Source organism: Zonotrichia leucophrys, chromosome Z (assembly GCF_028769735.1).
Source record: "Zonotrichia leucophrys gambelii isolate GWCS_2022_RI chromosome Z, RI_Zleu_2.0, whole genome shotgun sequence".
In the NCBI taxonomy this organism is placed as follows: domain Eukaryota; kingdom Metazoa; phylum Chordata; class Aves; order Passeriformes; family Passerellidae; genus Zonotrichia; species Zonotrichia leucophrys.
This window is the reverse complement of record NC_088200.1, coordinates 31,722,901-31,745,211: the sequence shown is the minus strand read 5'-3', so window position 1 is coordinate 31,745,211 and position 22,311 is coordinate 31,722,901. Positions and strand designations below refer to the sequence as shown.

Below are 22,311 nucleotides of genomic sequence, written 5' to 3'. Positions count from 1 at the left end.
CCTCACCGCTCAAAGCAGTAGCACTTGAAGCCAGTAAAGACTTCTGTAGTATAAGTAATGCTTGCTGCTACCATCTGTAAGTCAAATGTGACTTAAGAGTCTTCAGACTTAATTAAGGAGTTAATACACTAACTTGTTTTCATTCAGATAGTCATATCAAAAGTATTTCAAGTAAATAAAAGAGTTTCCTGCAACAAGAAGTTGATTTTCTTTTGCTCTACTTTTTTGAAACTAGTATTCAGAACTAACAAAACAAATGAAATAGTTTGATATAATGAGTTTGTCAACAATATTCAACAGACAGCTGCAGTCTTCACTGATTAAGCAAACAAAATCATAAGTTTGGAAGAACAGTAAGCATAGTTGGCGAAGGACTATATACTAAGTATGTATGCTGAGTTCCTAGGTGTGTGGCCATAGCTGAGTTATTGAAATGTGACTGATTCTGATAAGACAAAACAAATCTATCACACAGAGGTAGGAATGGGCCCAGGTAATGTTTTGTTTTTAATCCTGTTTCTAAAATCAAATGCTAGCTGTTGCTTTTGAAGCCATGATTAACAATTCTGATTATTATCTGACACTTCTGCTACTAGTGACCTGCCCAAAGGACCCGTACAATTTTGAAGTAAATAGCCAAGTGTTGTGTCTCAATTTCTGCACCATCTGCAATCCCATATATCTCACTATTTCAGTTGGGATTCAGAATGAATTTATAGCAAACATTCATAACAACTGCAGTTCACTTGCTTTCACAGCTGCAAGAAATTACATTAAAAAGAGTAAGAATACAGTGTATACTAAAGTTAGCTGAAAAAATGACAGTGTAGAAGGCTTAAGTGAGAAATATATCAGGAAAAATTAACTAAATATAAGAATGAAAAGACTAAAATAGGCAGCTGTTCTTACAAAGAAGGCTTGAAAGGAGAAAAACAAAGAATAATGCTCAGGAATCTAGAAACAGCAACCATGGAAATAGTTAAATTTAGACTATGAGATTCAAAACGAAAATGAAGCTTTGACGTTCATGTATGATAATTTATTCTCTGTAAACTTTACAAGGAAACAAAGGCTGAAAAGGTGTTTAAGCTTAACGTTAAAGAGAAGACGAGGAACAAAGCTCAAGCAATTCTTTAGGGAAAAAAGGAAAGTGACATGCAAAGGAAGACATATGTAAGGGAAGATAGACACAAGGGAAGTAAATCAAGACCTTTGATGTGGTGCTTTTAGTTTGGTGAAGCTCCTCCTTATCCAAGCACATTTGTCATTATTCAAATGACAACTGATGTCATACTGCATGTCACCCCAGAACCGTCCCCTCACTGTAACTGTGCACATCGGCAGCATATTGGTATGTTGTATAATTTAATGATACAGCATAATTCAATGTGCCCCGCTTTTCATTTTGCCTGACATATCCACACTGAAGGTAATCCATCACAAATCTAACAAGTCTAAATTCCTCAACACATATCCAAACTATTGAACTGAACCTGCAACAGAAAACTTAACATCTGACACAATGTTATTAAAACTTTAGCCAGATAGCAATGTAGTCTGAGTACACTCAAAAGTAAAGAAAATTAACTTTTGCTTTTTACATCTGATTAACAAACAAAACATGTCTTTCTTCTCCTGTTGATCTATAGATATATCAATCCCTATTCATAACAATAACAATATACACATATATATCTATATTGAGAGATTATACAAAACCACAAAGAATAAATGTCACTGCGCAACAAACAGCTAGAATTTAAGCTCATAAGCAAGAAGGAAATTTAATAGAGTCTAGAGATGCTTTTAAGAGTAACAATTATAGAACTGTGTAGTACATTTTTAAGGACCACTGAAAATTACATTTCTGCATTCTGTTTAAATATGAAATTGCAAGACACTAGGAATTTCTCTTAAGGCATTTCTAATAGCAGAAGAATATGGAAAGGTTTACATTATTTTAAAAAATACATATATTATATTGCTTTTATATGTAAAAGAAAAGTTACACAAGTATACACTGGCTTCTTTGTAAGAGTTCTTCACACTAGAAAAAAAGTCTATGCAGGCACATTAATTCTTTTAAATATGAGAAATCTGGCCTGCCATGACATTTCAATAAAGTTGAGCTCTCTTCTTTTTTCAGTAAATTCCTTCTATATTGTGTTAGTATTGTAATACCCAGATTTTGTGGACAGATGATGTTTATTTTGATAACAGTTATGAAGATCCAAAAGGCAAGCAGAAGCCTAAGTGTTGTGGTTGCAATGTTTGGCAGTAAACTTCCTTTTTTGATTCAAAACATGAATTTTCCAAGAACAACAGATCAACCAAACCTAAAAAGAATTTAGTGTGACAGAAGTGCAGCACATAATCAGGTCTATGACTGAATAACAGATCTAAAACTTACAATTTTTTTCCTTTTGTCTTGTTCTGTGGGAGGTTCCTCATCTTCTGTAGCTTTGGGCTCTTCAAAATGAGACATTAACATGCAGCTAAAAATGGGAACAAGAAGAGTTTTAATATACATTATCATTAAAAATTATTTTAAAACACTTTTAAAAACACAGGACAGATAGAGGAGTTTGCTGAAAGTCAGGCAATCTGATCACAAGTAATTTTTTCCTGAGAACAGTGAATCTAAGGAAGCCTGGAATGCATGTTGTCTGTCACCTCCACCCATGTAACAATCTCAGTTATCCTTCATGTTTTAGCTTAAGTTGTGGGTTTAAATACATTTGTGCACATAGAAAACAGACTGCATGGCTTTAAAAAAAATACAGAAAACCTACTGTTCTTTAAAAAAAATTTCCACTCCTTTTCAAGAAAATGCCGTATACAAGCACTCTGTATATACAAAGTCATAGTGGCTAAACATATACAAAGATTGCAAAGATGTCTCATGGTATCCATATTTTTCTGTGAGATCTTTGTCATTATTCAAAAGGACCTGAAACTAGTAAGGACAGTGCTATCCTACAATAAAATCTGCAAGACACTGAACAAAGGTTTTAAACTCATTTTTTATGTGCCTCAAGTGGCAGGTACCCATATGTAAAATTAACAGCCATATTTTAACTTGTATTTTTGAAGTATAAAACCAGAAAATATGAAAAAAATTCAATTTAAAAGCCAGAGATTTTCCTGCCTGCTGAAATTATTTGAATGGACTTAATAAAGACATTAATGAAAGCTATCCAATAGAAAGTATGCCTTTCATTAACTTTATATGCTCTAAGCTGAAACATTAGACAAATATTCCACCATTTTATCAAATCTTTTCCTATAATTTCTGCCTTAAACCCCAAAACTATTTAAAAACAATCAGGTGATGACAACTTGCCACCATGTATCAGGTATGATTTAAGACACAAAGGACACATAATTCACATATTACAAAGAACCAAGACAGATGCAGATTATTGTTCATTTTCAGTCCTGCATTACTGTGCATTTTTAATTACTGCATTCCACTAGCATGTGAAATGCTCCATCAACTAAGATGAAGAACCCATTTTAATGTTACTAACATGAAAAAAGGTTGTGATCTTATGTGTTTTTATATGACTTTTTATGAAAATGTTCAGACTTATTCTGTTTACATATTTAGTTCTATTAACATGTACTTAGAGCTGTATGAAACACTTGCTAAACAGCATGACAAGCAGGGTCAAATACTAACACAGAAGCCATTTTTAATAAAGGCATTAGTTATTTTGCATATCTCCTCTGCTTACAAAGGGCTGCTTGCATCTCAGTTTATTAAAGGAAAAGGAGAAAAAACTGTCAATGTCAACATACAAGACTAAATTAACTTTTTCAGATCTTCATAAATTTTAGGTACCACAGAATCCCAAACACAAGGAGAGGAGAGAATAGAAGAAGAGATGGTGGCACAATTAGGAAAAATCTAAGTGTTGGTGAAACAAATCTAGAGCAAGGGAATGCTCCCCATTCCAGAAAATTTGAGCTTTGTAAATTTCTCTCATAATTATCCCAACAATGTGAAATATGAACTCTATGAAACCCAGCTAAGTGCAATCGCTTTGTAATATAAGACAGTGTAAACATTTCCATAGCCTGATTAAAATCCAATATAAATCTAAAAACTCGCAAGGCTTTTACTGCTTTCAAAATCTCACTGCTCTAACTACAGCAGTTTCTTTAAAATTCCAGTTTAAATGTATTCATTTGAAGAGGTTAAGTCACTTCAGCCATTGCCATCGTTTAACCTTTACAATCTTCCCTGTACATGTTTACCCCACTCTTCACCCTTCAGAGGCTAAAGTTCTATAGCATTTCAGCTTTGATCTCCCCTTGTTAAACATGCACATAATTTTATTTCCTGCACTGCAATATTTAGCTAATATGATAATCAGTGGACATCACATTATCTTTTTTCTGAACCAGATCAGGCTTAAGCCATTATTCTTTAGTTTGGAGAGCCACAACAGGGCACGTGATTTCAGATGACTGCTCTCACTTTACTTCTAAATGATGTCAAGATATATTAGGCAAAAGTCAAAATCTTTCAAACAGCTCTTTCAGAAACTGCCAATATAAATATGTCCTTGGTTGTGTGTGACTACATTTTATGAAGTAAAAACAATGCCCAGACTTCGGAAAAGTAGTGACAAATTCTACAAGCCTTCAGGTTTAAAATATGAAATTAACTAGGATAAAGTTGAGAACTATTTTCAATAAATACCAGCAAAGCAACATGCTTAGAAATAGAAGGGCTCTGAAAGGTTTTCTCTAATAGTAAACAAAACACAATGCCAGACATTGTGCATATTCCCAGACTTTGGACTTACGTCTTCTTTACTAAGAGTTTGGTGCAAGTACTTTGGCAAGAAATTCTTAGACATAGTTCAGGCTCAGTGTGAGTGTGGACTGCTCTGAACACACAGTTGTGTGCATACCATCAGTTTTAAGTGGAGAAGAACTAAATAATTGCATTCTGGCTGTTCTGTGCCACCTAGTTTCAGTGGCAGAGAACATCCCCTTAAGCAGTAAATTAATTAGCTCAGATAGAGTCTGTTCAATCACCATGTAATGATCTGAAAGAAAATGCTTGATTCTTTGCATCAGAGCATCAGTAAATTCTGTTATTACAACTCTCAATTTTAAAAGTAAGTAATCATTACAGAGACAAAAATGACATTAAGATGTCTGCCCAAAAAATATCTTACTATTCATTAGGTTGGCTTTTTTCCCCCCAGCTTTGATGGGCTCCAACCAGCAACCAGGGAACCATCAGAAGATGAATGAGTGTGGTGCTGGGTGGCAGAACACCACCAGGACACCTCCATCATCCACATTCCGGCCACAAGCAAGCTCCAACTCCTAGCCTGGGAAACTCTTGAGATATATTCTGTAGCAGTTACATGTGTTACATGGAACAAATGAAGAACTCTTCTTGTGGGATATGCTTCTAAGTTCTCCAGGCTGTGAAATATTGTACACTAGGTAAACTCACATGAAGTTCATGTCACATTCAAATAAACTCTGAACTACCTCTAAGCAAGGGTGGTCCCTATCAATACACAAGATTGTTATATTGAAATTTTAGATGCAGAAGTCAAATAAGCAAAAAGCAAATCTAAGCATATGAATGTTTTAAAACATCATTTAGTAGATAACTTAATGAACAATACAAAATTATACTATCATTTTAAGACCTCTGTCCCCATTGCAAATATTTTAAGACCAAAAGCTCCGTGTCTTCCTAAAACACTCACTCTTGAGAAAATAGATCTCTAACAAACATGTCTTAACTGCCTACAGAATTTTCAAATGAAAATACTTCATATAAAACAGTACTGCTACTGTTAAACCCTGTTTAAATTAGATTTTCCGCTTACTCTTTGTATGTTCCTGTTTCAGAATCTTCAGTCATAACATCATTCAGTCCTTCCACTGAAATGTTGATGATACCACAAAACTTATCTTGGATAACACTGTAAAAGAACAAAATTTACTTTGGATAACATTGGAAAAGAACAGGAAAGTGACTTAGCTAAAGGAACTGCACAGGAAATTTGCTCAATTGTGGAATACATTTATTGAGAGGTATTTTCCTTGCTTACTGCTTAGCTGAGCATGCTATCAAGCAACTAATTCAGTATATTGTTTAATTACAAAAAGGCTTCAAAATATACAAGAAACATTATTTTTAAATATAATAGAACTTAGTGTGCCACTGAAAACCTAAAAGTAATTGCAAATGAACAGAAGAAAATACGCATTAGCAATATCCTTCACATTAGGAGTCAAGAAACTGAGTGGGAAGGGCATGCTCCTGCCAGCAGGGAAGAGAGTAGTGGCTTCTACTCCCAAAACATTTAGGACTTTTCTACCATCACTCTTCAGTACATAAACCTACACAACCCCTTGAGCAATGGCTGCTTGTAAAGAAGGTACACTCTCCTACTTACCTGTATTTCTTCACTGTCCAGCTGACTGGGGAGTCAGCTCCCCAGAGTGAGTGGAAAAACCCTGCAACCAGTTCTGCAAGGAAGTCACTTTCCTGACTGTACACAGAAAGGACAATAGGATTTATCTGTTTAAACACAGACAGCTTCTGCCATTTTGACACATAAAGCTATTTAAGACTAATGCAAAAGGCTGGTAGATATCACTTGGGAGTTAAAAGACACGAGTACCTTTACTCAGCATGACCTGAGGGCTTGACTAGACAGGTCCACAATGCCCAAAATGACACTGAACACATTTACATGTGCCCCTGCCTTGAGAAAGGATGTGCTGCTAGGGAAAGGGCGCAGCAACAAGATCTCCCGTTGACGGACATAGTAGGGGACACCAGTTCCTCGCTAATGGAGAGCAGCCAGCTGCTGCTTCTGCTCCATTTCCTGCTACTGTGGATCTAACGCCAGAGACATGCTGCTGTAGAACATGGGTTCTCAGACTCCTACTCCATGAACTGCGAAAGCATGACGACAAAATGCAAGTGAAAACCTTGCAGCATGACGACAAACTGCAAGGGAAAAGATGTTCATCTCAGTAATACCTCCAGCTACATGCAGCAAAGAAAGAGAAAGGGCCAAACTGGTGATCATAAACTACAACCCTTTTCCTGGGACTTGCCACTGACTGATGCACCTTATTGCTCCCTGTTTGGAATTTCAGGCTTAATTCTCCCAAAAAGATGCTGCTGATGCTGCTCCCTAAGAGGCAGAGGCAGAAGCAGACACATTGCATTTATTTATAGGCATTGAACATGAACATATATTATACTTTGTAGTTGATAATTGTTTTAACACAGACAAATCTATTTCCTAATATTCTTTCATTTCCTTATTTGGGGTGAAAACTGAAGACATGGATGAACTGTAGCCCCTTACACAACAGCAATTTCTTTTGAAAAATTTCTTATCGGACACACAACATTGTATACATATGACAAAGAGTTAAATAACAATAGATACCTTAGAAAAAATGCTTACCACATTAGAATACTAAGCATAGAAAGTATTTCTTTTATGTTTGTTTTGATAAAACTGTAATCTCATTCATGATCCTTTCTTTCAAAGGGATTAGTTTTTGTTCCCTTTTTAAAATTCAGCTACTCTTGTATGCCAGAATCTGAAGTGTATTTTGCATCATCAGTCTTGAAACTCTTGAATTCCACACAATGAAAACTGACATGATTTCTACTGCCTGATTGCCAGTTATGTATTTTAAAAGACATTTAGTCCTTTGCCAACAGGCTTCCCCATTACATTCAGAACAGCAAAATGTTACATGTTGTGAGACAATCTGTTAGGTTCTGCAGACAGCAAGCAAACCACCTACTGACCTCACAGCACAGCTGAGAAAGTCAAGAGTGCCTCAGTCACCTGCACAATGAGCCCTCTGAGACAGAGCAGGTTTCTTCACCAAGTCAAAGGTCCTGCCTAGCACACCTCCATTAAGACTCTTTTGCCTCATCCTTGTTTTTGAAACACATCTCTAAGAATATGCCTAAACCAGTTAATATTTTCCAACATGAGTAAGGCTAGTATTCCCCAACAAGCTGCCCTCAGATTCACATCAATAGTAGATAGGAAGCATTCAATGGAGAAAAATGTGAACACTTCGAGCCCTGGAGAAGTAACACTGTTCTATTAAAAAATACAGGATGCTGTCCAATATCTGTATTATTTCTTCCTTCCAAGTTGCACGAATCCCAGAATGGACTGGGTTGAAAGTGAGGTCACCTAGTTCTGACTCTTGCTGCCATAGGCAGGTCACCTTCCAATGGACCAGGCTGCTCAAAGCCCCATCCAACCTGGCCTCAAACACTTTCAGGGAGGGAGCATCCACAGCTTCTCTGGGCAGCTCAGTGCTTCATGACCCTCACAGTAAGGAATTTCTCCCTAAAATCTAATCAAAACCTACTCTCACTTTTAAGTCATTCCCCCTTGTCCTATCACTACAGTTTCTGACGAACAGTCCCTCTCTGGCTCCCTTGCAGGCCCTTTCAGAGACTGGAAGTTTGAAGTCAGGTCTCCACACGACATTCTCTTCTCCAGGCTGAACAACCACAACTTTCTCAGCCTGTCTTCATAGGAGAGCGTTCCACTCCTCTCATCAACCTCGTGGTCCCTGGACTTGCTCCTGGAGTATCAGGTCCTTCTTACATTAAGGCCCAGAGCAGGATGCAGCACTCCAGCCATGGTCTCATCAGCACAGAGCAGCAAAAATATTGCTCTTGATAGTTACCACAAAAGCTCATAAGGAAATCACTGATTTCTTGGAAAGAATATTCCTACTTTAAGACATAAATGAGAAATAGTACTTCACTTCTTTAGTGTAAGATTCATGAGAGTGTTTTTGGGTTTTTTTAAGGAAAAAAAAGAACGTAGAGCACCTTTCAAAATGTAATTTACTTGCAGCTTTCAGTAAATACAATTCCTTTTCTTTGCTTTTTTCTCCCCTTTAAATGTGACATACAGTTTCTTTCTACCAAAGACCCACTGGAATATTTACCAAGTATGGAGCCATTAAACACTGTGACTATTCCTAGAACACAAGACACATGCTGGTGAAAAATAAAGATACTACAGACTCACGCTTTAAAAAAAGAAACCTCAAAGTTCAGTGGCAATATAAAATGCATCAGGCCTTATTTTCATAGATAAGAAAGCATGCCATGTCACTCAAAGTAATACCTTTTCAAAGAGACTAAAATTAGCCTACTTATTTAAAGAAATAATTAGAAAATTCATGAGTGGATACAAAGAAGACAAATGCTGCATTTAGATGAATTTTCAGAACAGAGCAGTTAATATGTTTCATACTAAAATCTTAAACCTGGAGGAAGGCACCATTTAAGCAGTTCCCCCATTGAATTGCATACAATCCAGATTAGCAATGCAACAAACAAAACCATCAGGCTACAACTACTTTTATATCTACCCAGTCTTCCTAAATTATTGGCACAAAAAATGTTTTGGTATGCAGCAAAAGTAAAAGGCTCACAATTGGGACTAAAACACTTCATAATCCAGTTTCAAAGATATAGGCACTACTTTTTTTTTTATTACAGAATGGATATTTTATGCTGCCTGTTAATAAAATTCACCTCACCAACAGAAAACAAATTTAGCATTCAGGGCAGCTTCCATAAGAACAATCTCAAAACTTCAAAACAGAAGTTTGCATAAGCTTTTAAATAAAAGAATAACGGCTTTGCAAAGGACAGAACAGATCCCATCTATTCTGAAAATAAAAAACATACTTTGCTTGGTTTTTTCATTCTGTTTTAATTTCTAATGCACACGGCTCTATGTACAATTTATTATCCTGAGGTTTTATGTGAAAATTCCTAATTTTTACTTCACTTACATAGCAAACTACTGGAGACAAAAGTCTGTCATCATGTTAAAACATGTCCTGACATATTTTTAGTGGTGCTTAAATAAAATGGATCCCATATCTACTTTGCATGTCCCTCAGAGAATGAGAAAAAAATCTGCATGAGAAAAGACTTTTTCAGAGATAAAAGAAGAGAAAACATTTTCTGCTTTTCTACATTCACCAGGATGATGCAAACACCAAGAAGAGTTTGATTTCATATCTTTACTAGTTTACATATTGAGCAAGTTAAATTCTTTTTTCTTATCTCTTTAGCCAAGGAAAGAGGTGGAGTGGGACAAGCAGAGATTACTCGGCACATACTGTAAGTGACCTAAATGATTATTACACACACACACACACCCACCCTTAGGAGCAGCACAGTTCTAGGGAGCTCCTAAAGCAGTGAAGTAGCAGCTAAGACAGTATTGCCAGGGGAGTCCTATGGCTGACCATAAACCTGATCTTCATGAAGCACCACTTTGCTTCACGAGGGCAGATTTCACTAAGGCTTCTAATAACTCCCTAGTGATTTTAATTGACATATGAACCACATGTGTGCAATTAAAGAGTTGGCTTCCTCAAGTGAACATTTAAATACAAAAGATACTGGCTGCTAAAGAAAGGCCTTTCCCTCACAACTGCATAATAAATCTCTCAGTGCCTTGTCAGTCTAATCCCTGTGTCAGCAAGCTGGTAATTCGAGGATATCTCCACTCCAAAGGATGGCTTTCAGTGGCTCTAACTCTCTGCTGCACAAACAGCTGTGACACCAGTTTCCTTTCATGTTCCCCCACTACAGATGGTGAGAGGCATACCTGGCAAACAACTCCCACAGCAGCTTGTCAGTGAAAAAGATGCACCTACAGAGAGAAGCTCTCATGCCTTTCTGCAAAGAGCAGCTGTGGAAATCAGAGCCTAAAATAACAGAGCTGCTCTATGCCAGATTTGAGAATTGAGAATTAGGTTTTTTCAGTTTTTAACCTTTGTGAATTACCAAAACTCCTCTGTAAAAAAGGCATAGCAGCATTTCTAGCAAGAGAAACTTAACTAGTTTCTACTGCATTTGAAGTCCACTATTTCTGAAGGCGTTCACATAAAATTAAAAATTTAAAAATATAGCACATAAAATTGCAGAACCTACTACGTGCAATCATTGATTGTGCAGTTGTTACTAAGTGAAAACAAAATTAATATTTATCACAACAAATTATGTAGGAGAGACAGAAGGTAACAAAAATGAGTTGAAGAGAAAGAGACTGCAGTGGATGAGCCTTTGGAAAAAGGTGCATAAATTACAGCCAGAGTTTTCCCTTCCTAAAAGCATTTGTCCATTATATTTAACATCTGATCCTAAGTTAGAAAATCATTTTAAAAAATAGTTTCTACTCAAGCAATACTAAACAGTTTAAGCTTTTGTCCAAGAAGCTGAATTGTGTGTTCCCTAGAAGTATTTGATCTATGACACAATAAACTACACACAAATACAATATTATTTCATTACACTAATAACAAACAATAATGAAGTCATACTTGCACTTTCACACCCACTCAGTGCAGTCAAGATTTCTATATGTCCTGGTAGTAGAAAATAGATTTTTTTTCCCCTGCTGGAAAAGAACTGCAGATGGACAAACAGGATGACTGGGATCTGCACAGCCCAGAGTTACAGCAGCAGGAAAGAGAGGAGAGAGAACAAGAATGCTGAGGGCAGCTCTGGCTCAGCTGGAGAATGCAACAGGCTCCAGGCTGGAGCCTGGAACAGCAATATGCTTCTACACAATTTAAATCAACACCACAGAGGAAAGTCTATAAAAGCATTGTTCCCCACTTTTCCTTGAGGAAAATGGTCTAGCTGTAAACTGTGTAACTTATAAACGTGGCCAAAATCTCTAGGGCACAGCCTGTACAAGAAAAACAGCATCTACAAAAATAAGTAGATTTTACAACATCGGACTATTTAGCACATAGTTTTATGACATTTAATTCCAGAAAAAAAATTGGAATTATTGAATTAACAGAAAAACAAAAATTGCAGACATTCAGGTTGAAAATAAAGCTACAGCATACTAGACATGCCCTGACAACAACATAACACTAACATTTGAAATAGAAATAAAAAGTTATATGCAAACTATAAAAGAAAATATCCCTATTTTGAAGATGAAGCTTTAACTAAGAATACATATCTTGACATGACACCTTCAAATAAAAACCAATATGTAAATGTTTTCAGCCATTAATTTAGCATTACATACTTACAGTGTAGTGTATTTCTTCAATTTGTACCTCTTATCTAGCTAAAAAGTCCCTAGGAAATATTACTACATAGATGACATAGATGATGATCTGTTATTGACGATAATTAACCAGCTCTATTACTTTAGACATAATAAATTTGGTCATCACACTTTGGTAAAATTCAACAGCATTTTGGTTTTCCTAACTCCAATTTAGGGTATTTCATAAAACCATATAGATACACACTAATAAAAATCACTTTAATATATACATTATACAGACTGAACACACTTTGTATATTACAATATGCTATAGATAGAATATGTATAGTTTGAAATTTTTCTCTTACTCAAGAATTTGAACATGCTAACTGTAAATGTGGAGGGTTTTCCCCTGTGCTTTATTTAATAGAGGAAGAGTATAAACTCTATTACAATAAACACATGAAACACTCTTTTCTGATTCCCCAAGATTTCTTGGCTTCGTGATCCTACTAAGAACTGATGTTTTGCTTGCTGCACAATAGCTATGGAATTTCTATAGGAACTTACATCATTAAGTATGGCAAAATAAATTAAACTGTACTTTATACTACATGTATACTTGAGCATAAGTGAAAAACTACTACAAACAGGGACCTAGGTTAATAAACTTATCCATGTTAGACTAAAATGACATATAATGAAATAATCAATAAATTTCAAAACATTCAGTAAGCAAATGTGGATGCAGAACCCAAATTGTGCTATTTTCCACAGTTCTATTAAGCAGTTGATTTTAATTCGTAGATGTATTTGTACAGAATTGAGCTCTTGATTTCTTGGCCTTTCATATCACAGTTAACACCAAATCAAATGAGATAAATTACAATGATGAATGTTCGAACAAGATGACCTGTGCCTGACTTTCTGATACTGTTCGCTTGAGCAGCCTTATTTGGTCCAGTTCTGAATGTTCCACTGATTTCCGAGTTAGAGACTGCACTGAGTCAGTTATGTTGTATCTGCCAGGCTGATAAAAGCCATAATATTCTATACTCTTTTCCCCTGAGTTTTCCAGCACCTTTAGTTTTTGCCTAAACTGAATAATTTTACAGGTTAAGAACAGGATAACAGCACAAGCCAGAATGAAAAAGGCTAGTAAAATATCAAAAGCTTGATTCAGCTTTTCAACCTGTTTTGTACAAATCTGGGTTGTTTTTACTGATACAGGAGAAGGATCTGTTGTAAACAACCATTCTTCTTCTACATTTCCATTAGTAGGTATAATTTTTGCTGGAATTTGCACTGGTAACGTTGATAACACTGTAGCTGCCTGTGATGGCACTTCAACAGCATGTTCCTGATAAGGCAATGGGGTAGAAGATGTAGCTGCAGTTCCCTCCCAGAAACCAATATACTTAGTTTCTGCAGTGACAAATTGCTCCAATGTGTTGTGCCTGCTCCCTTTATGCCAGGCCATCAGCAGAGTGGTAGCGCTGTGACGCACCACGACAGATCCCAGACTTGGGGCAGAGCCCAGGCTGGCAGTGGGGCCAATGCAGTTTGAAAACCAAGCCCATTTCATATAATGCAAAGGTCTACCACGCATACTCTGAGGATGCTGACAGTGGATTTTTGCAGAAACAGAAGATGATGCTAGCCAATTAAGTAATGCAAGCATTTTGCAGCTGCAGTTCCAAGGATTAGAATATACCTGCAGATGAGTTAGAGATACTAAGGGCTTGAGGACTTCAGGTTGTAACTCTGTGATATTATTAAATGCTAAATTGAGTACTTTAAGTGACCGCCCCATTTTTTCAAAGGTACCATTGCCAATACTGCCTATTCTATTTCTGTCTAGCTGTAGATACATTAAATTGGTCAATAAGGTAAAAGTGCTGGAATTTATAGTTTCTAAATCATTATAACTTAAGATTAGCTGGCTAAGGTTGTTTAATCCAAAAAATCCATTTACAGCAACACATTTTAGCTTGACATTTTTCAAAGACAGATATTTAAGCTTATTAAGTCCCTTAAATGCAAAAGACTGAATTGATCCAATGGGATTGTGAGACAAAGAAAGTCTTTCAAGATTTTTGAGCCTTCCAATGGCATTTGATGGCACAAGTGGTAAGTTGTTACCTTCAAGAAACAAATACGTAAGATTTTCAAGATGATGAAATGCTGCATCTGATATCCGTGAAATCTTATTATTTGCTAGGTTTAGTGTTTGGAGACTTATCATTCCCCAGAAAGTCCCACTTCCAAGGACACTGAGACGATTTCTTTGAAGTGTTAAATATCTAACAGAAAGAAGATCACTAAATAATCCTCTGGGAAGAAAAGCTATTTGGTTATTCTGAAGATATAAACAATGAAGATTGGAAAGGCCTTCAAAGATTCCTGGATCCAGGCGTTTAATATGATTGCTATTTAGATGCAAGTAGCACAGTTTGGGGAGTTCCACAAAAGCTTTTGGGTGCACATACAAAATACTGGAATTATCCATGTGGAGTGCAGCAAGCTTCAGAAAGCCTCTTAGATCATTTGGAGTGACATGTGATATATTATTCCCACTGAGGTAAACAAGAATTGTTGTTTTAGGAAGGTTCCAAGGGATGCGCGAAAGCCCTGCATTACGACAGCTAACTTGTCTCCCTGTGCAGAGCTGACAAGCAGATGGACAGCCAAAAGCCTCCTTCTGGAGCAGCAACCAAAGAAAACAATTAAATATATACAGGAATGCTCCTGGGCAGGATGAAGAACTTTGCAGAACACACATATCCCTGTCTTTGGCCTTCTTAGTCCTCTCTGACTTCACTATTAGAGATAAAAAGAAGTATATAAATATTATTAATTCAAATATATTTATTATATATATTAATAATTAATTGGATCTATGTGTACAGTCTTAAAAATATTAGCATTACTCTCAAAATTGGTATTTTACATATTATTCTTTCATGCCAAAGGAGTTTAGAACTCCAACTTACTAACTGGACTTCACTGCAAAGATTTTTCAAAGTAAATGCATAATTACATAAATATACTGGTAACTTAGCCAGAAAATATTCAATTGGCTGTAGCATAAAAGTATCTAAGCTGCCAAAATAACAGCTTCTATTAATTTAAAAATACTATACATTCTCTACTTCTTATAGCTAACCATCACTAAGAAATGTTTCAAAAGCATTCAAGTAAAAATGCCAACTGTAAATAAGTTACATTTTACTGGCAGATCACTTACAATTTGAATTTTACTTTTATAAAGCTGAGTCACATTTAAAAGAAATAGAAGCATTTCCTTACCCCAAATCTGAAGTTCATTATTTCCGTTATTTTGCTGTTTGCAATCCGCTAGATTATGTTATAAACTGACCAACTACACTCATCTGGGAAACCTTGGTAAAGGCAGTATTGCTGTGTACTACAACTCTGACATTTTTGCCCCAGGGTTTGCAACAGTTTGCTCAGGAAACTAGGAAAGAAGTGCCTGAAGTCAGGTTGCCATGGATACAGGAAACCCTGGGACAGGAAGCCATTTTATCTGTGCTTCAAAAGTATTGTTAGAAAGGAAATCTCAATGATTTGTTTCTAGAAAACCAAGAACTATCTTAGTCTGTAACTGCTGGGTTTTGTTGTTTGGGGATTTTTTTTTTGTTCTTTTTCTGTTTTGCCTTTTTTTTTTTAAGTCCACTGACTTAAGGAGAGCTTAAAAGAGTATTATCTTAAGTCTAACTTTCAGAATAAAGCACAACTATTTGTAACAGCACTATTGCATTACCTGTAACTCCCTTATCTTTCAGCCAGAATCTGAAAAGCTTTATTAAATTTGTAGCAACACTTACACTGTTCCCTGTATACAGAACCAAACTGCCGCCACATGCACAGACATTCCAGTGGCCTGGACAAGAGGGAAAAGAAACACTCTGAAGGGAAGAGCCCAGTGTCTCCTACCCTCTGACAAGGTACAATCTGCCAGCAATCCCATGGAAACCTATGAAATCCCAGGATATGAGACTCACATGATGTGGCACTAAGCTGCTATGTACTTGTATTTCTGACCTGACCCAAGCACTCTGTAAAGTCTCACTTTAGGCCAGCCTTTTAAAACCAAATTTATCCACAGAGGACTATGAGATGGTTTCCGGTTCTGAAAGCCACACCTTTCATGCACAGCTTTCATTTCCTGCAGTGTCCCCTGTGCAGAAAAAGACTACATGAGCTATAAACATCCCTCTGCTTAAAGACCAGAGATTACACCCTCAGTTTATCCATCACAGTCAAGAAACACTTGCAAAGCTCAGTCACATCAGTCATCAAAGGGGGAAAGGGGAGATTAAGCCTACAAATAGCAACATAACTAAAACTCCATTATTTTACTGCAACGAGACCTTCTGCTCAGCAAAAGAAAGATGACAAAGCCCATCAGTAGCCACAGCCAAAAAAGAGGCACAGCAGCAGGATAATCAAGTCCCTTCCGCTACAGTGATCTCACACAGGAAGCCTGAGTTCACATAAGGGGTGAAATGTAACCCAAATGTCTTTGTCTATATAATCCAATCTGAAATGCAGGACACAGATGAGAAAGGGAAGCAGAATGGACAAAGACATGCTTTTGAAGAAGCTTTCTTCCAAATACATGGTCTAAAATAAGAAATAAAATAAGTAAAATTGGTCCATGGGTCATTTTAGACAAAGCCTGTATTAGTTACAACCCAGAATTAGAAATACATTTGTTTCTTTTTTTCTGAGACCAATAGATCAATAAGAAAACTAATTCTTCCTTAGATTTGAATATTTATTTTCACACATTTTTTCACAGTATTTAACATAATTGTTGACATAATGAGAAAACTCAAATAAAATGTCATGTCATTTACTTAAAGGGAAAACACCATACAGTCCACAGGAACAATGGTGAAGCACCCTGGATGTGGGGGACAGAACAGTAAGCGTAAAGGAAAAGGATTATCAATAGAGTCAGATGAGGGGAAAATCAGAGACAGGCAAAGAATGCAAAGTGACTTCAAACAGGAAATTATGTTCTACCTAGACTTCACTGCCTATAGTCCCTTTATATTGAAATCTATATGTATAAAAAAAACCCAGACAAAAAAAATTATTCTTCCAAGATCTGCTATATGAAACAACCCTTTATAGCTACAAAAAGTAAGTAAAATTTTAAAAAAGGTTTTTAAAGGCAAATGTTCATAGAGCTCTCTTTTTGAAAATGTCAGAAGCAACGCATTTTGAAAAACTAAAACAATTAATGAAGCTCTACGGTATATCAGATAGCGTGAAAATTTAGAGCAGTGGCCAGATTAAAGAAAGCTGATGACCAGTAACTAATTGGCTAAATGTCTGTCGTCTTGCACTGAAAGTACCTTATGAATATTCACAAAACTTTTGCTTGAACCCTAGCTCCACTGTGGTTCTGACCACACTAAGGACTCTTCTGATAATTGAATCCCATGCCCAAAACAGGGGAAAAAAATCTTAATCCAGGTCATGTCTCCTTCCATTCTGCACTATGAAATCTAGAGAAGTCCGGCTTTATACTTTGTCAATACTGCAGCCTGCACTGCCTGCAGATCTGATTGCAATGTATATTAGAGTTATTATTTCATTAATACTACATATCATTAAAGTATCTGAAAGCAGTATCTGTTAAGAACAAGATGCAAAATTATGTGCCACATAACTGATACCATTTTGGGGAAAACCATAAAAAAGGCTAGGTGGGACACATACGTAACTTGGATGAGCATTAGTCAAAGAGGCTTATACTTAGAAATAAAATCCATTACTATTTGAAAACTGTACAAAAAACCCCAGGAAACACTAACAAGCTTAGGCTGCTCTCATATTTCATTCACTGCAAATTTTCTTCTGCAGAGAGAGCATTACTAGGTTTTTACCTGAATACAGCTTCACATGGTAACAGAAAATTATTTTTGAACCCACAAGTGAATTTCATCTTAATATACTAATATTGAAAGCTATTGGCTTTTTAACATTAAAATCTAGTTCAACTATGACTCCTTGTAAATACAAGCATGAAGCCTGAGTAACAGCAATTTGTCAAACTGGGCATAAAATGACAGGTCAAAGTAACTGAAAGAACATACAAGCACTTCACCCATGTTACATTAATGCCAATATAATGAATATTAGGTGGCACAAAGTAGTCATCCAAATCCCACTTACATACAACAGAAAACATGCAAGAAGTTCAAAACCAGGGTCAAAAGTGAATTTTTGAGAAGGGATTTCATTCTTATAATTACTACAAAATTCTGTTAAAGCCCACAAACGAGGACAAATAATTTTAGCACTGTAATTATTCTTTTAAGCTTATTTGAGTGAAACTATTTATTGCTGTCCCATTATGTATTTAGCAACCATCTGCTGTTGCAGGGCTTCCTTCCTTATACTTTTATTCTCCACAAGTAGGCTATTGTACAGCTTTATTTTTTCAAATCCCTACTTCCTTCTGACCACATCATCTCTAGATATGACCCCAAATCAAAGAAATTCAGAAACTAAACTACTGCTTAGGTAGCACAGACATCAACATTTAGTTAACATCTAGTAGGCAGGTGAACTGTTGACACCTTATTAACTTATCAGGCCCCGAAACACTTTTCTGTTTTTCTCATTATCTAGTTTACCAAAACATTTCTGATAGTTTCAAATATTGCAGATTCCTTCTAGGATTTGATGCTTCTGTTTCAATAAGATTCCTGACTTGCTGCTGCATTTACTGAAAATTTCTCTCTTCCACAGCGTAAAAACAACAAAATTATTTTTCCCATTGAGGATATGAAAATAAGTTTCCATTCCATAAACCTAATTTGACCTTAGACTCCAGTAAAATAATATCACAGAAAGCTCTCATGAAACTAAAAGCTTACTTAGAGAAAGTAGTTTATTCTCTTTATTCAGAAATTTAAATCTTCTATGGAGCAACCACCAAGTTTGTGAACAAAACAGTAATATAAAAAAGGGTGGCCATGAACATAACACACAGATGTGATATACTGATAATAACACTACAGCTTTAGCCTTTACTTTTCACTGCAATATTTAGCAATTCTGCTCAAGCTATAAAAGCATTAATGTACTCTATATGAATGCAGTTCAAAGAACTCAAATTAATTTCCCAAATTTCAATTTCTAGAAATTTAATCAAAACTAAATTCAATTCCAAAACCACACTCTGCCTGCTAGTTTAGGAGACAGGATGGGCATACAATTGGCATTAACAACTGATAGCTCCAAATACTCAACAGAGAAAATATCAACAGTTCCTAACAACTACTACAGAGAATACTCACACACAAAATATAATAGCTATTTCTTAAAAATACAAGCTTCCTTTATACTTGGGCATTTTTTTTAATATCAAAACCTGATGTTTTGTTTTAAACACTCACTTTCTCATTAATTATTTGAATATGAAACATAATTTTTCAAGACAGTACTTATTTGCAGAAGGTCCTGTAGTGACATGGGTTGTGGTGTTTATCACTTTTGGTATCTCATCATAGTAGTCTGGCACTGTTAAAGAAAGTCACTGAAAAATCTCAGCTACTCTCTGGCAGTCTCAAATTTCACAGAGTATAGCACAGACAGATAAGCAGACATACCAAAATGGCTCCAACACACACAGGTGCAAAAACAGCTGTAAATCTATGTTTTGGGTTTGGGACATTTTTTTTTTAACTTTTGTTACAATCTTGTGATATTTACACATTTTTAGTAATATGCTATACTTCAGTCACTACTTATTCAGTATCTAATTTGCAAACATGTAAACCATACATTGCAAAGAGTTTGAAGGAAGCTAGTTAGTCTGTTATCTTTTGCTTTTATATCATTAAAATCTTAAATTTTAGGGTAAATCTAATTAGAATAGTTTTAGGAAAGACTTCTGAAATATTTTATATAGGCCATAAACAAAATCAAGATAGCAGCAGCAACCAAACCCTTATGACTGTAGGTTATTTTTTTTGCAGCAGTTTAGATGCAATTAATGACAATTTCTTGCTATCACTTGGTACATTTTTCCTTGAAATCAAGGCTTAAGCGTCCTAGGGGAAAAGATAATATGCTCCTGACCAGTCCATACTAGCTACCAAGTGTAGGAGAAAAATTAATGGAGACTGTGAACAAGGGAAGTTTAATGAGTGCATCATTTTGCCAATGCCATAACGTGACATGCAATTAAAGAAACTGGCAGTGCTCTGTGTAACCTTCTGAATTATGCAGACTCTGATAGTCAGACTAAGACTAAAGCCACATTTTTCACTCTTATCATTAAAATTGCACCGTTACCTGTCAGGCAAGCTAAATAAATCCAGGGCCAAACACTGATGACAACTGCAAAATCGTATTTTAAAGAGCTCCTTTAAATGCTAATAGTCTATTAGAGGCGTGGGTGAGCATTCCTTTAACTAGAGGGATTAAAAAAATGGAGGGGAAGATAAAATAGCATCAGAGTATCATCCCTATAAAGAAAGGAGGATGTACAAGTAATTATGTAAGAAATTCTGACTTTATAAATGAGGACATAACTATCATGAGGACAGCATGACATTTTATTAGGCACTTTCTTACCATTTAGCTAACATTACATATAGACAACTTTTTGAGAAGAAAATTAAAATTTCTAAGTAATTTTAACAAATGACAGAGGCAAAACTCTATAATAATCTAATGAAGATTTATAATTGCATACTGTAAGTGCTTACACTCACAAAATGCCAATTACCTAACTGGCAGAACTCATACTGGCTGACATATCAGACTTGATACACAATGAGAAAAAGCAGACATTCACTTACAAATTACTAGAAACCTGGGGAACCTCTTAACCCCTTCCCCACAATACATAAACATACTTAACTCAAAGGGGTAAAACGAAAACTACTTGTGTACCAGAAACCAAAATGAAGAAAGATAAATTAAAATACTTCATATTTTAAGCTGAGTAAAGTCTCCTCTACTTCAGAATGGTACCACTCTACACAGGTAGTTCCACCAAAAATAAGCCTATCCTCAAGGACCACAATTTGTGGCCTGTTTTGGAAAGCACTGAGTAAAAGTAAACATGGCAATCTCCCACTGCCAAGAGTGACACACATGGAAATAACATTCACTTGCAGAAGGGGAGTGCTTAGCTTTCAACATGGTGTCAAATGCTGCCTGTGGGTACAGTCAGGCACCATCCCAAACAAAGCTGATCATTGACACTATAATCCTCCCAAAATCTGTTTCCATTTTCTTAGTAGAGAAGAAATGTTCCTATCACTCTCTAGCATTTTTCAGTGTTGCATTCCACTAAAATACAACTGTAGGAATAAAAAAGATAACTACTTTGCTAAATAAATCATTAAAAGCTTTCAATATCTCCAGAGAAGGACATTCCAAAACACTGTAACATTGACATTATACTGCAGTAAGCAAACTAATTATTTCCAGATAGATAGATATGGGTAGGAGAAGAGGCCATAGTACTATTTTAGCCACTCTGGCATCAGGAATTACAAGGATGACAAAGGATACTGAAGAGCTCAAAACGCAGAACCCTAGATAGTGGTGGAGGCCCACACATTTTCTACAACAAATAAGAGGTAGAATGCTGCCACTGACCATATTCACTAGTCATTACTTTAGGGACTAAGGGCACATCTAATAAAACTCAACTCAGCCTGGAAGAGTACTCTTGCAGCTGTATGTTCATGAACAAGCCATTAAGGTTGTAGACAAGCACAAATGACTGATAACAGTAGGAAAATCACAACATTTGTGAATTTACTCATCCAGGTTGCTGTCACACTCTAGCTTAAATAAAAATTTCCTCCAAAAAACTTCAAGTCTTTGCATATTTTTCAAGAAGCCATTCCCATTAGAGCTACTGTGTGTCTATCCACACTTTTCTCATGTACTTAACATGGAGCTACTCACTACACAAGTGCATCCTTCCTGCCTGAATGTTATTGGTCCCCACTGTTATACACAGCAGTTTAAAGACAGAAGTCTTCTACCTACTTTATGAAATAATAAGATTTTTTTAATAAATTAATGAAAATGCACATGGATGGATGCGTGATAAACAGGCAGTAAGAATACAAAATACAGAAAATATTGCCAATGCATGTACTTGTCAAACATCAAAAAACAAGCTAACATTAACTGGATAGCAAAAGCAGACAATTATATAACA

At 35.9% G+C, this 22,311-nt stretch overlaps 2 protein-coding genes across 4 annotated transcripts in view; both read right to left on the bottom strand.

Annotated features, from left to right (window-relative positions):
• Positions 1-22,311, bottom strand: part of IPO11 (importin 11) — an 82,102-nt gene that overhangs the window by 4,869 nt on the left and 54,922 nt on the right. For all 3 annotated transcript variants that reach the window (XM_064735776.1, XM_064735777.1, XM_064735778.1), the window contains 2 exons: positions 5,865-5,960; positions 2,411-2,495 (listed from right to left, as the gene is read on the bottom strand). In XM_064735776.1, the coding sequence (XP_064591846.1) occupies positions 2,411-2,495; positions 5,865-5,960 (181 nt within the window). The remainder of the gene's footprint in view (positions 1-2,410; positions 2,496-5,864; positions 5,961-22,311) is intronic.
• LRRC70 (leucine rich repeat containing 70) lies at positions 12,581-15,534 on the bottom strand. Its single transcript, XM_064736277.1, has 2 exons — positions 15,390-15,534; positions 12,581-14,900 (listed from the first exon to the last, which is right to left on the bottom strand). Exon 2 carries the CDS (start codon positions 14,860-14,862, stop codon positions 12,964-12,966), a length of 1,899 nt encoding a protein of 632 aa, XP_064592347.1. The 5' UTR covers positions 14,863-14,900; positions 15,390-15,534; the 3' UTR covers positions 12,581-12,963.